General features: G+C 42.0%; 1 protein-coding gene across 3 annotated transcripts; it reads right to left on the bottom strand.

Moving 5' to 3' along the window:
• Window positions 1-670: 670 nt before the first annotated feature.
• On the bottom strand, window positions 671-13,306 carry LOC125000016 (histidine ammonia-lyase-like). Of its 3 annotated transcripts, none has more exons than XM_047575331.1 (20): window positions 13,061-13,306; window positions 12,922-12,970; window positions 12,617-12,647; window positions 12,452-12,526; window positions 12,297-12,369; window positions 12,142-12,208; window positions 11,982-12,019; window positions 10,904-11,029; window positions 10,270-10,409; window positions 6,852-6,899; window positions 6,192-6,339; window positions 5,649-5,744; window positions 5,484-5,542; window positions 5,288-5,368; window positions 4,349-4,414; window positions 3,938-4,103; window positions 1,391-1,525; window positions 1,199-1,307; window positions 916-985; window positions 671-816 (listed from the first exon to the last, which is right to left on the bottom strand). In XM_047575331.1, the coding sequence occupies exons 1-20, from the start codon at window positions 13,299-13,301 to the stop codon at window positions 760-762; spliced, it is 1,875 nt and encodes a 624-aa protein (XP_047431287.1). In that variant the 5' UTR covers window positions 13,302-13,306; the 3' UTR covers window positions 671-759. The 3 variants fall into 3 exon arrangements, with proteins under 3 accessions (XP_047431287.1, XP_047431289.1, XP_047431288.1); XM_047575333.1 differs by having other exon boundaries at window positions 3,986-4,103; XM_047575332.1 differs by having other exon boundaries at window positions 12,617-12,644.
• Between the last annotated feature and the right edge of the window lie 370 nt (window positions 13,307-13,676).

Raw genomic sequence — 13,676 nt, 5'->3', positions numbered from 1 at the left:
GCATTATGGAAAGACATTTCACTCACCCTGTGATGAGAGAAACTGTAATTACAACTTTAGCCACAAGATGACATAGCTGTGTCACTGAATGTGTTAGTTAAGGTCTGTAACAGTAAGCACATGCACCACGTGTGTTTGCTGTGTCTAAGGAACCTCTACATGTTATTTGTAATATTAAATACAATTTTATTGTAGAGTCAGGAGTGGGCAGCCCAAACTTGGCCAGGTTGACAATCAGCTTAGCTGCTGTCTGAGTTCTATCCATGTCTGTGCTACCATGTGCTCCTTGTTGACAAAAAAAAAAAAAAAAAAACATTAACACAAACACATGAAAACCATTCTGATGAAGATGTTTCAAAAACTGGTCCGGAGTCTCTCCACTGGGAACTGATCATGCTCCATTAAAGATCTGACGGCCTAGTCAAATAGACCTGGACAGGCGTCATGTGGTGATGGGCAGAAGAGCAACAGCGACTTAAGTCATGTCCTATGAAAGCCGTTGAGTTAAATTAGTTTACAATGAAAAGTCTATCGACGGAGTTCGTTATTGCTTTTGTTACAAAAGATATTGACTGTGAATTTACTTTAAAAGGATATACAGTAGTTTAATTACGGCAACCTTAAATCCAGAGGAACATTTGTTACTAACGATATATGTACCATCCAAAACTGATTTTTAAAAGTTTAGAGTCTTTATTTGTTTATTTAAAAATTCCAGTTGGTGTTACATGATCTAGCTGCAGCCTAGCACCCCTGCGTTCATGTTTGCAGCTTTTTCCGGTATTCATCCATGTAAGGTTGAACTGTCCACCAGACCTGAAGAAGAAAAATCACCCAGACGATAAAAATATGACAAGACGACGCTGAACTGCTACAGTAACTTGCTGTAATGGTAGTTTAGTTTTAAGGACTTGCCTTTTGCTGTGTGATGAGTGCATGAGCAGCTTCAATGTCGGGGCTCATGATGCGGTCTCTGTCCCAGGGACTGGACAGAGAAGATGGAGTTAGGACATGATTATAGTAGATCAGACTATATGAAATCATTTAGATCTAGGCTGCATTCCTGGTGACAACTGGCAGGTTTTCATCATAAACCAGAACAACGTTTCTCCACCAGGTCATTACCTTACCAAACCTTTGTAAAGCAATCATTTGTGTAGCATGAAGCCTCTTTAAGGTAAGTCTTTAGGTGTCTGACCTGACCACAGAGCGCAGCAGCTCGTGGACCTTCTCCAGAGGAATGGTGGTCTTCAGAGGACGCAGGAACTCCAGAGCCTGGCAGGCAGCCAGCAGCTCAATGGCCAGCACTACAGACAGTCAAAGCCCCAGTTTAACATAGGCCTACCGTCCATCTAGGAAAACGTGGTTTCTGAAAGCTAAAAAGTATCACCTTGTTCCACGTGCTCCACTACTCTCAGGGCTTTGCGGGCAGCCCAACCTCCCATAGACACATGGTCCTCAGTTGCTGCGCTGGTGGACAGGGAGTCAACAGATGATGGGTGGCACAGAGCCTTACTCTCTGACACTGCAGGGAGGATAGATAGGAGTCAGAGCATATAGAGCATATAGAAGAACAAAGCCATCAGTAGCATTAAATGATGTTTGACTCAGGGTTATCTGAACCGACGCATAAATTTCTGCTCCTCCAGAAGTCATCTGCAAAGATTTTGCTGGGATCAACTTTACTCAAGGCTTAGAAATATCAATTTCAGTGCATCATTTGAACATTATCTTTGTGACCTTACTACATACTCTAGTGGAAGAATTGAGGGCAATTATTCATTATCTATTATCCTCAAGAGGATCTAGTGGGCTGCACCCCATCCTGGCTGACACTAGGGAAGAGGCAGGGTACAATCTGCAACCAGGTCACTAGCCTATGACACGGCCAACTAAATTTCCAAACACGAATGAACATAACAAGCATGTCTTGGAATGTGGGAGGAAGGCAGAGCCCCCAGATAAAGCCCATGCAGGCTCAGGGAGAACACGCAAACTGCAGGAACATTCTTGCCACCCCGATGCCACTGCAGCAAATAATTCTCTACTTGCATGCTATTCAGCTATAGCAGCAGAGATAAACCAGTTTAATTTAGTTTTAACTTTTTTGTTCACAATAAGGTGGGAAAATGCTGGTGATCTTCTTTTTCATAATCATAAGCCATTTTTCTGCTCATATACAGTGGGGGAAATAAGTATTTGATCCCCTGCTGAATTTGTAAGTTTGCCCACTTCCATAGAAATGATCAGACTCTGGTTTTTATGGTTGTTTACTGGTTATGGGTATAGACAGAATATCAATCGAAAATGCATAAAAAACACACAATCTAAAAGTTATAAATTGTTATGTATTTTATTAAGGGAAATAAGTATTTGATCCCCAACAATTCACTTAGAATTCAGGCTCCTACAGATTGGCTGGTGCGCATGTGGCACACAGCTGTGCTCAGTCAACTAATTACCAATACTCCTGATCTTAACTCGTCATGTATATAAAGCACACCTGCTCTAAGAATCAGTTTCTTACATTCCAACTTCTACAGCACCATGGGCAAGACCAAAGAGCTGTCAAAAGATGTCAGGGACAAAATTGTAGACCTGCACAAGGCTGGTATAGGTTACAAAACCATCAGCAAAAGGCTTGGTGAGAAGGTGACAACTATTGGTGCCATTATTCGCAAGTGGAAGACCCATAAAAGGACCATCAACTGTCCTCGGTCTGGAGCTCCCTGCAAAATCTCGCCTCATGGAGTGAGGATGATGATGAGAAAGGTGAGGGAGCAGCCTAAAACAACACGGCAGGAGCTTGTTAATGATCTGGAAGCAGTTGGGACCTCCGTCACCAAGAAAACAGTTGGCAACACACTGCGCCGTTATGGATTGAACTCTTGCAGTGCCCGCAAGGTCCCCCTGCTCAAGAAGGCACATGTACAGGCCCGCCTTAAGTTTGCCAGTGAACATCTAAATGACTCAGAGAAGGCTTGGGAGAAAGTGCTGTGGTCTGACGAAACCAAAGTTGAGCTATTTGGCATTAACTCGACCCGCCGTGTTTGGAGGATGAAAAAACGTGAGTATGACCCAAAGAACACCATACCCACGGTTAAGCATGGAGGTGGAAACATCATGTTTTGGGGCTGTTTTTCAGCAAAGGGTACAGGGCAACTTCACCGCATTATGGGGCCAATGAATGCAGCCATGTACTGTAACATCTTGGACAAAAACCTTCTTTCCTCAGCAAGAACACTGAAGATGCCTCGTGGGTGGGTTTTCCAACATGACAATGACCCAAAACATACTGCCAGGACAACAAAGGAGTGGCTCAAGAAGAAGCATATTAAGGTCATGGAGTGGCCTAGTCAGTCTCCAGACCTTAACCCGATCAAAAACCTGTGGAGGGAGCTGAAGCTCCGAGTTTCCAAGAGGCAGCCAAGAAACTTGAAGGATTTAGAGACTGTCTGTAAAGATGAATGGGCCAAAATCCCTCCTGCGCTGTGTGCAAACCTGGTGACCAACTACAAGAAACGTCTCATCGCTGTGCTTGCCAACAAAGGTTTCTCTACAAAGTACTGACTTGTGTTGTGCTTGGGGATCAAATACTTATTTCCCTTAATAAAATACATAACAATTTATAACTTTTAGATTGTGTGTTTTTATGCATTTTCGACTGATATTCTGTCTATACCCATAACCAGTAAACAACCATAAAAACCAGAGTCTGATCATTTCTATGGAAGTGGGCAAACTTACAAATTCAGCAGGGGATCAAATACTTATTTCCCCCACTGTACATGTGTTGTAAAAAACAACCAAGGAAACAAATTAAAAAATAAATACTGTGCATTTACTGTACTTTTTGGAAATGTCAGCATTTATTTTAACGACCAATTCTTTTGTCTTGCTTTTGCATGCAAGCCAACAGGATGCAAAAGGAACACACCTAGGGCAGCAGCGGTGCAGTGTGCAATCATGAAGCCAGAGTTCAAACCTCCTTCTTTGACGAGGAAGGCAGGAAGTTCACTGAGGGCCGGGTTCACCAGCCTCTCGATCCTCCTCTCGCTCATGCTGGCCAGCTCGTGCACACCTATGGCCAGGTAGTCCAGGACCTGAGACAACACAGCCAACACCAAAGCTGAAACACTGGCCTCTTCCAATGAATCATTTTGTTGGAATTACACTTGCTGTCTTTACTAAAGCTGTATAAACGTTGTCAGATAAAGACACAATTTATGAGCATATACTGTTTGCCCTTTGTGTATTTAACCCACACATCATCCATGGAGCAAGAGAGGACAGAAATGATGAAAGAGGGTATAATCAGATCTCATAAGTATGTTCAGTGTGTCTTTACCTTGGCTGGATACTCTCCATGGAAGTTTCCACCTGAAATTGTCTCTCCAGTCTCTGCAAATACCAACTGTAGATAAGTTGAGGATTCATGAGGTACAAGAATTGAAACACAAGCTTTAAGGGTCTGGAAAACTAATTTTGTTACAACAGGACAGAATTTAAACTTATCATGGCTTTATTTTAACAAAGGTTTTAGTTTCACAAATGAGATGAAGATGAATTTCCTGCATCCCACCATGGATTCACATTCCATGTTTTGACTACCGTCATCGTAATATTGTGTTCAAGCTCAGATAAAAAGCTTCACATGTTTGACTTAATAGGGAGAAACACTAGTCAGTGTGGATGAGTCAGGATGATGCCAGAAAACGCTGGACTACTCCCTCAGAGCTGGGGCAAGTCATGGAGAAAAGAGATTCTCATTGTTCAGTTGTTTGGGCAGCTCGGTTCTCGGTGAAGTTTGCATGTTCTCCCTGTGTCTGCGTGGGTTTTCTCCAGGTACTCCGGTTTCCTCCCACCTCCAAAGACACGCTCGTTAGGTTAATTGGTGACTCTGAATTGACCCTAGGTGTGAGTGTGAGTGCGATAGACTGGCGACATGTCCAGGGTGTACCCCGCCTCTTGCCTGATTACAGCTGGGATAGACTCCAGCACCCCCGCTACCATAGTGAGAATAAGCGTTTGTAGAAGATAGTCCATAGTACCTTTCCTTGTAGGGAACAGGCAAGTTAACTTGACAGACTACATATCAAACCAAGCCTCAGTACTCCCCAGAAACTGGAAAAGTTTTCTAGGGATGCCTAGACTGCTGCCACAGCAGTCCAACTTCTCATAAGCAAACCAAACAGATAGACTGATAAGAGTGAAACTAATCTATTAAGTCCCTTTGCAAACAATCGACTCATTGTAATGATATTGTAGTTGTTTTTCTCTAGGATACAGGGTTGTCCGTGGCACTGTTCAGCTCAGTGGAGATCACTTTCTGGACAAAAGCGATTGTGTCATTCACCACTCCATGAACCTGCAACAAGCAAAGCACACTGCTGAGTCACAGTTGTCTAGCTCCATGCAGCTCATGACTTTTGTTTTAGTCTGCACACCAATAAAAATAAAAGCTAGACAACTGCATATTGTACCTGTGGGATGCAACGCAGCGTATAGGAATCCTGAACACGATTGCATGACCTGTGACTCTCTACAGGGAGACAATCAGAAGGAAGTCAGAACCTTGACTACATAAGTCACTGTTCAAAAAAATGACAAGCCTTTAGGATGAAGGCACATTCTCCTACAAGTCCGACCTGAGATCTCAGAAGGGAAGACAACGGAGTCAAGCAGAGATCGAAGCCTCTCAGCCACCACCATCTGACCGGGGTGAGGTCGCACAGCATGGATAGCTGCAGCACAATTATTAGTTCAATCACTGCAGCTGAAGTCTTCAGCAACCATTTCAGAATCAATCAAATGTCCAACATATCTTGTAATGTTTCCCCCACTTAGAACAGATGTAATCCAAGTTTTTTTTACTACTTGGTGCCAAAATGGGACGTGTCAAACCTTATGAAGTTATGACATTAGGTTATGACAACATTTTTGCAAACGGTTGCCTAAATGCGCTCCAGACACCAAACGTCATTAACATTCATTTGGGATTATCTGTGTGGTCGCTCGATGGCCAACACTGCTTTTCTAACTCAAGTTCCAAGATGTTCATTTTCCAACCTTGGGTAAAGTCTTTATGCATCCGCATCAGAGCTAAATCTAAAGCAAATTTGTGCCAAATTTTCTCTAAATGGTCAATGTGTTTGGACTTTCCATTCGATCCACCAGAAAGTCTTGGTTACCGCTGTGGAAGGCCTTTGTGGTTCCTTTCAGGGCCTCCACAGTCAAGGCAGCGATGATGTCAGCTTGCCTGGCCACAGCCAAAGCTCTCTCCACAGCCTCGGCTCCCAGAGACGATATCATTTGAGTTCCATTGATCAGAGCGATCCCCTGGTGAAGGAGCACATTCCTTATCACAATCTACACAGATCAACTGACGTTTAAGTATCTATAAATTTGCCTCAAAGGGCAGCTATGACGTACAACTTAGATTTACTTTAGCATAACTCCTGTCAGACATGACATAACGCCCCTATAATGCAGACAACAAAACAGTGCCATGACAACAGCAGCAGCTCTATAAAACAGTATGTGAGGCAACACATGTGAGCTCTCAGACAATCTGACATGATTTAAACAGCTTACCACATCCACTTTATCTAGAGTTGAGAAAACTGAAAGGGAGCACACATACCACGAGCAGCCAACATTCTAGCTGAGTTGTAGTGCTAGTTCAGTTACCCAGGAAGTGAAACATTCACCCATCTCCTCTTCCAAATGAATGTGACTAACCTGTGGCTGTATGACCGATTTTTAGTTAACAACACGACCCAGTTATTACTCTAGTGAGCCAAACTAATTACTGAATAAAGTAGTTTTCCTCTAACAAGAAATCCTTGTACCTCCTTTGGCTTCATCTTCAGAGGTTTGAGTCCATGGCCCTCAAGCACCTGTAAAAATGACACCAAACATGGGCGTATGTGTTTCAGTCACATCTGGAAAGTTAGAATTTGACTAGAAAAGCATTGTGTAAACACCAATAATCTATGTTTTTGAAAGCAATGTACACCGACCAGGCATAACATTATGACCTTAGTTTGTTATCCTAACATTGTGTCGGTCTCCCTTGTGCCTCCAAAACAGTTGTGACTCATCAGAGAATGGACATGGGTCTTCTGAGGGTGTCCTGTGGTGTCTGGCAACAGAATGTTGTTAGTGGGGGTCTTTGGGTCCTATGAGTTGAGGAGAGAAGCCTTTGTGGATTTGTCTTGTTTCAGTGCATCTTACAAATATTCGATCTTGATTTGAGTTGCCATGTTGTGAAAAAGCTCCTTATCTCCGACTGTGACTACATCATGTAGCCGGGTCCTTAACAGGGTCAAATGATGTCTTCTGGGTGGGTCTGGAGGAGCATACAAAAACTGCAAAAGCCTGAGTTACAAACAAGGGAAATGGAGTTTCAAAGGCGTGGACATTTACCCAGCAGCATAAAGATGCTATCTACTAGTGTAATGGGAAAGGCCTGGCTTGGACAGTACTTCTCTGTGTCAACACCAGTGGTAATTTCGTTAATGACAATAACAAAACATGTTCGTCAACAGCCACTTTGATCTGACTAAGAGTAAACGATGAGCAAAACCCATATCTCATGATAAAAACTATAATAAATTGTGTGCCTTTTTTCTGCTCCTAGGCGCTCCTCGAAATTAACCTTTGTTGTCTCATCCGACTTACCTGTTACACTAATCTAATGAGTGTTAGATTAATTAGTGTTAAACCATGCTCAAAGGTACTGTGGAGGTTATTGAGGTGTCTCTTTCTGGGAGTATCGAGGTATCGATATCGAGGGTTAGGGTTAGGGTTAACATTAGTCTCTTTCTGACCCCACCATAGGTCGTAGGCCTACGCCTGTAGCCCAGCGTGACAATTATCTGTAATTTCAGATAACTTACATTTGATAGCTTCATTGTCTGTTAGATATGAATGAAAATATTTTTTTAAAAAACAAACAAACAAACAAAAAACATAATATTTCTGTCTGTTTTTTGTTGTCTGGAATTGTTGACCCCTCAGACACTTATACATTATCCCCCCTCCTTACAACTTAAATGGCTTAACACTGACATATATTTTTGTAAAGATCATTACAGGCTTCCTGGACAGGGCAGTTATACCACTCTGACTTCTACTCTAAAGCTAAAGGCGTTGCTAGTTTGTTTAATAAAAGTATTTAGTTTCAAGCTACATACATCATTGCAGATATGGATGGCAGATATATTACAGCACACTAATGCAAACAAAAGTGGAGATAGTTATTGTGTATGCACCAGACTTTAATGATGTTAATTTCTGTAATCGATCACTTAGCAATATACCCCATTTAAACCCCGACATGTTGATGGTTGGTGGTGAATTGTTTGAACCCATATGGGATCGCTCCAGTCCGCGCTCTACCATCGCTAGGTCTTGTTCTGATTTTATGACTCAAGCTGGATGGACCCCTGGAGATTTTGCAATGACGACTTCCTGTCCTTTAAACAAAATGAATCCACATCTTATTCATCACTTTGTGAGTCACTAAAGTCAGTGAGTCACTCCTTTGGGACAGATTATTTTTGTCTTATTCTAACATGAAATGGAATGCTAGATTTGAAGTGGAGTTTGATCTCATCCCATGCCAGGGCTGCCCTCTATCCCTGTCCATCAATACAGTCCTCCACATTACTAAGGGGTGGTATCCGTATCATCTGTCTCTGTATGCAGACGATTTGTTAATGTATGCTACAGAGCTTGTATCTTGCCTTCCCAATGACCATCTTAGATGAGTTTTGCTCATTCTCAGGCTACAAGGTATATCTTAATGAAGGTTTCCCTATGAATGCAGCCGGTTCGCTCCTCCACCAAAGATACCTCCTATTTTAAAATCAGTCCTTCTGGATATAAGCATCATAAGTTCAGTCTTCTATGTTACTCGCACCTTTCTTTATTTTTTGTGAAAAGTTCACCCTACTCATAGCTCAAGTAAAATATGAATTTCAGAGATGGGATAATTTGTCTCTCTTTGGTAGCAAACATTGTTGCTAAAATGAATGTTTCCCCGAAACGTCTTTACCTATATCAATTTTTTCCTTTAGTGGTGGTCTTACCCTGTCATGCTCAATATTTTTATGATCTGGTTTCGTTTTAGGAAATATTTTAAACTTTCTGCGGCATCTCCTCTTGGTCCACTATGTAATAACCACTTGTCAGGGACATGTATTCTGAAAGTATTTTAAACAGCTTTGCCAATATGTCATCATAGTATGGTCTGCCTCCAAACCACCTGCTTCAGTACTTTCAAAATTAGAAATTTTGTCTAAGAATGTTTTTGTACTCTCTCCTCTCTACCTCCTCAGCAATCTTGCGATGACATGCTTACATTCAAGATGCCCAGTAGGGGGTAAACTGTGTTTCAGTAATCACTTAAAACTTCAAAATTAGGGCTGCATGGGAGGAGGACATGGGTCTTCACATCAATGAGGTCTGGTGGGATGGAGTGGTGAGTAAGCTGCCGCTGTCTAGTCCTGTGCACGTTTGACACTAATTCTTTTTAAAGTTGAGGTTACCCTGCCTCTTCCCTGAGGTACATGTAAATGTAACCATTGTTCAAATTCACAGTGTCATTAAAGCCTTGTGTTTATCCCCCCTTTTCCAAGTGCCATTGCTTTATTTCACATTTTAATGAGTTGCAGATTATGCAAGATTTGATGGTGTTTTTTTTTTTGTTTTTTGTTTTTTTGTTTTTTTAAATTCATGTTGAATTCGATCTCACCTAGACAGACACGTGTTAATTTACTGATTTTATGTGAGCTTGTTTTCATTTTGTTTCATTCATTTATTCTTGTGGTTGTTTTTGTTGTTAATGTTTCCTTTATCTAGTTGTCTGTGTGTCCTTTAAAAGTCTGTACTGTATCTGCACTACAGTTTCATTGTCAGTTGTTATTTTTTGCTGCAGATGGCTTCTGCCATCAGGGAGTGACATTGCTATGGGGTGGGGGTGACTGGTCTGGCCTAGGTGGGTGGTACATGTCTAAGTAACAGCCACATGAATGCTACAAGGTCCAAAAGTTTCACAGCAGAACATTGAATTGTCACAAGATGCGCAGTGTTATTTACTTCTCCTGCCAGTGGGTTTGATGTTGTTGCTGATGCTAACCCTAACCATAACCCTTTACTTCTCAAGTCAAAAGAACAATTTGTTAAATGTTTTAAAAATGAAAAGCTATTAGAACTCTGTACAATGACTTGGCCAGCACAGCGTGGAACTGTAAAGAAACTCACAGCCTTAGCATCAGCCCAGCTGCTCTGCGGTGACCACATCCTGCCATCACCCATCAGGCCCAGGGTGAGGTGGGCAAGCGGGGCCAAGTCTCCACTGGCCCCCACAGTACCTTTCTCTGGTACCCAGGACAAACAAGATGCTAGAACACACACACACACACACACACACACACACACACACACACACACACACACACACACACACACTTTTTTTAAATATATTATACAGTCTATTATACGCTATACACTATTATACAGTCAGCAGTCAGTTCATTAGCCATACTCAGCTCACACCTCTTTGAACTGACAAAGATAGGATTCAAGAAAGACATTGCGATTTTTAAAAAATTTCTCCCTAAGAACTTAAGAACAAAAGATTGTGGATGTCTATTACTCTAAAAAGGGTTGTTATTTGGTGAAGCATAACTGATATATTTGTTCACTAAATTATTTTAAATTGTTCTGGTGATTGGGTTCAGGCATGCTTCATTCAAACAGAACCACATTTGCTTGTCCAAATATGAGAAAAGACACCACTTTACGTGGGATGAAGTTAGGGGATAGGATGAAATGTTAAAGGAAATTGTTACAGAGAAAAACAGAATTGGTTAAAATAAAATGGAATAACATTTACCGTTGAAGGCCTTGATCATAGCATCCATGGTTTCCATGGAAACACCGCTGTGGCCTTTTGCTAGGATGTTGATTCTCAGAACCAGGAGCATACGAGTCCTTTCCACACTCAACGGGGCACCCACTCCTTCACATACAAACACGAAAACCGTCTGGTGACTCTGCAGTGCTCACATTTATCGATTACTAATAGATGCAACTTTACAAATTATGTATGTATCTGTCATTTATTAAAAGCCTTAACTCCAAAAGCATTTTGAAACAAAGGGTGGCACCATCATGGAGTGGTTAGCAATGGTGTCGCACAGCAACAAGGTTCTGGGTTTGAACCTGGGGTCTCTCCATGTGGCATTTGCATGCTCTCTCTTTGTTGGTGTAGGTAATCTCCATGTGCTCTTGCTTCCTCGCACCATCCAAATACATTCTCTAGGTTCATTGTGAGTGTGAATGGTTGTTGACTCTCTATGTTAGCCCCAGGCAGCAACCTCCAGGTCTGAGCAATGAAGCCCATGTGGAAGTGTGAAAAACTGCAGTTTGTCGAATGACCACTTGAGGCTGGCTCCAAAAGGGACCAAATCCCCATATATGGCATAGACCAACATGTTAAAAGCCCAACCTTACAGCATTATTAAACATGTTTACAGCCTGGTACAAAAAATTATTTTGGTCTCAATCGTTTATTTCACCATTCATGACAACTGTAGGCAGGTACATTTTTTTCTGACCCATTTGTTTATTATCAAATAAGGTTTAAAATTGTGCGTATTTAAGGGCATTCCCACTTTGAGTGACAGTTGGTAGCCTGAGCTAACAGGCAGTGGTAGAGTTGGGTGGGCGGGTCTTAAAAGTCTGCCCCAACACAAACCCCATGTCCATATTTTGAGTATCTGTGTATGGGCAGAGTAAAGCTCAGTTAACAGGGCTCCATTCACTGGGTGACGTCACTATGGGTATATCCATAGTATACAGTCAGTGGTTTGCTCAGATAGACTGGTGATCTGGACATCTTGAGTGCCACAGTAAAAAAAAACATGGACAAATTAAATGTGCTGCTAAAAGAGGTATTATTGTTTACTTACCAGCTGAATGTGAGCGAATCACATTCTCTTGCAGCTGCCTGCAGGTGGAGGAAGATAATTGGACATTATGAAAAACCTCTAGTAGAGAAGCTGTGGTGATTTAGATGGTGTGTGTATGTCATCCAGTTGATACCTGGAGCTAAAGTTCAGTTTCACTTACACCAATTGTTCTTTTGGTATGAGTGTGCGGGCAAACTTTCCAAATCCAGTGTTGACTCCATATGCAACTGCAGGTGAAAAAAAACAAACAGAGGATATTTTTTACACTTTGAATTTTTAGAACAATGAGAGAACATAGCAGGAAAAAAGCTGTACCTTTGTTTTCTCTGATAATAGCATCAATAACCTCTCTGCCCTTCATGACTTTCTGTTCAGCCTCAGGGGTCAACTGGAACAACAAGAGTCGACTAATGACTACTGGAACTGCTTTGAGTTTAATGTCTGAATGTGTGACGGGGACAACATCCCACCTTTATTTTGTATAAACCTTTACCCAAGCTGACCAGATCAGCAGTGGTCAGGCTGTTGCCGTCCAGGGACATGAACTACGAATAGGAACAAATCAGTCAGCTGCACCGAAGTCATTCTTAAAACCGTTGCATATGGTATAAAAGGAGAAAGAGCAGAACACCCACCTCTTTGGGCTCTTTATATGGAGTTTGCCTACTTCCATTAGGTTAAGGAAGTATATAATTTTAGCAACAGATAAGAACATATATTTTAATAATTTCTAAAATAATAGTAACAAAGAAAAAACAAATACATGGTATCCTAAAAATGAATCCTAACAATACTGGGGGACATTAGGATTTACGGTTAAGATTTAAGTACAAATATTCACCTTCCTCAGATGATGAATTCATTTGATGTTATTTTCCTATTCTATTTGTTTTTACATAGTGGTGTCAATCCATCATGCAAGGTTTTGGTGGAAGGATACTCAGCCCATTCCAGTGGAGAAGAGATGTCACTGTTATCTCCTGCAAAAACTTCACACAAAACAAACCAAAACTTCTTATTTTCTTTGGAGACTACTTAACAGTGGTCTGCTCTTACACCTGTATGAGTTGCACCCTCACCCAGCTGCACAAAGTCATTCTCCTCCAGAACATCCTTGGCCCTGTCCTCGGGATGGAGGAGCTCTCCACCACGACACCTCCGCAAGCTGAACTCCGTCTTCCGGTCTCCAGCCTCCGTCCCCTTGGCCCCATTGTAGCGCCTCAGGGCGTCAGTCCCCAGAGACTGGATGGTGGCTGAGGGTCCATCTCCGCAGGGAACTCGGAGCCATTCGCCCTGAACACACACAGACACGCAGTGCATCCTGAAATGTGCAAATGACTTCACCGGCTTTGAAGCTGCACCCCTATACCTTGTGTGGTGAGAAGTGAGCCCTCCCACAGTGACTTGCTAAACCTGCAAACATTCACTCAGTCCCTCTTTGACTAATTAACGTCTTCTTCGAAATTCTGTCTGCACCGTAACATGCTGTAAATCTTTAAATTGATGTCGAGGTATGATTGCTAAATTCCAAGTGGAGCAAGGGAGATGGACATGGCTAAGGTGATCATGTATGGAATGGCTTCTACTAAAGGTGGCTTTTGGATTCAGTCGCATGGGTATATCTGGGTAACAAAACCATAAAAACCCATTCACAAATAAATGGCTCAACACAGGGGAGTGGCCTGAATCTGAAAG

The sequence above is a fragment of the Mugil cephalus genome, chromosome 22 (assembly GCF_022458985.1).
Source record: "Mugil cephalus isolate CIBA_MC_2020 chromosome 22, CIBA_Mcephalus_1.1, whole genome shotgun sequence".
NCBI lineage: Eukaryota > Metazoa > Chordata > Actinopteri > Mugiliformes > Mugilidae > Mugil > Mugil cephalus.
This window is presented reverse-complemented; position numbering and strand designations above follow the sequence as displayed.

Bases quoted from the DNA above. Each gene is read 5' to 3' on its own strand.
- LOC125000016 (XM_047575331.1), bottom strand. From the start codon at position 13,301: ATGCACTGCGTGTCTGTGTGTGTTCAGGGCGAATGGCTCCGAGTTCCC. The intron at 12,648-12,921 runs GTATCCTTCCAC...ACCTAATGGAAG, and splicing joins TCTCCACTGGAATGGGCTGA to TAGGCAAACTCCATATAAAG. The intron at 1,308-1,390 runs GTGATACTTTTT...GACTGTCTGTAG, and splicing joins AGTGGAGCACGTGGAACAAG to TGCTGGCCATTGAGCTGCTG.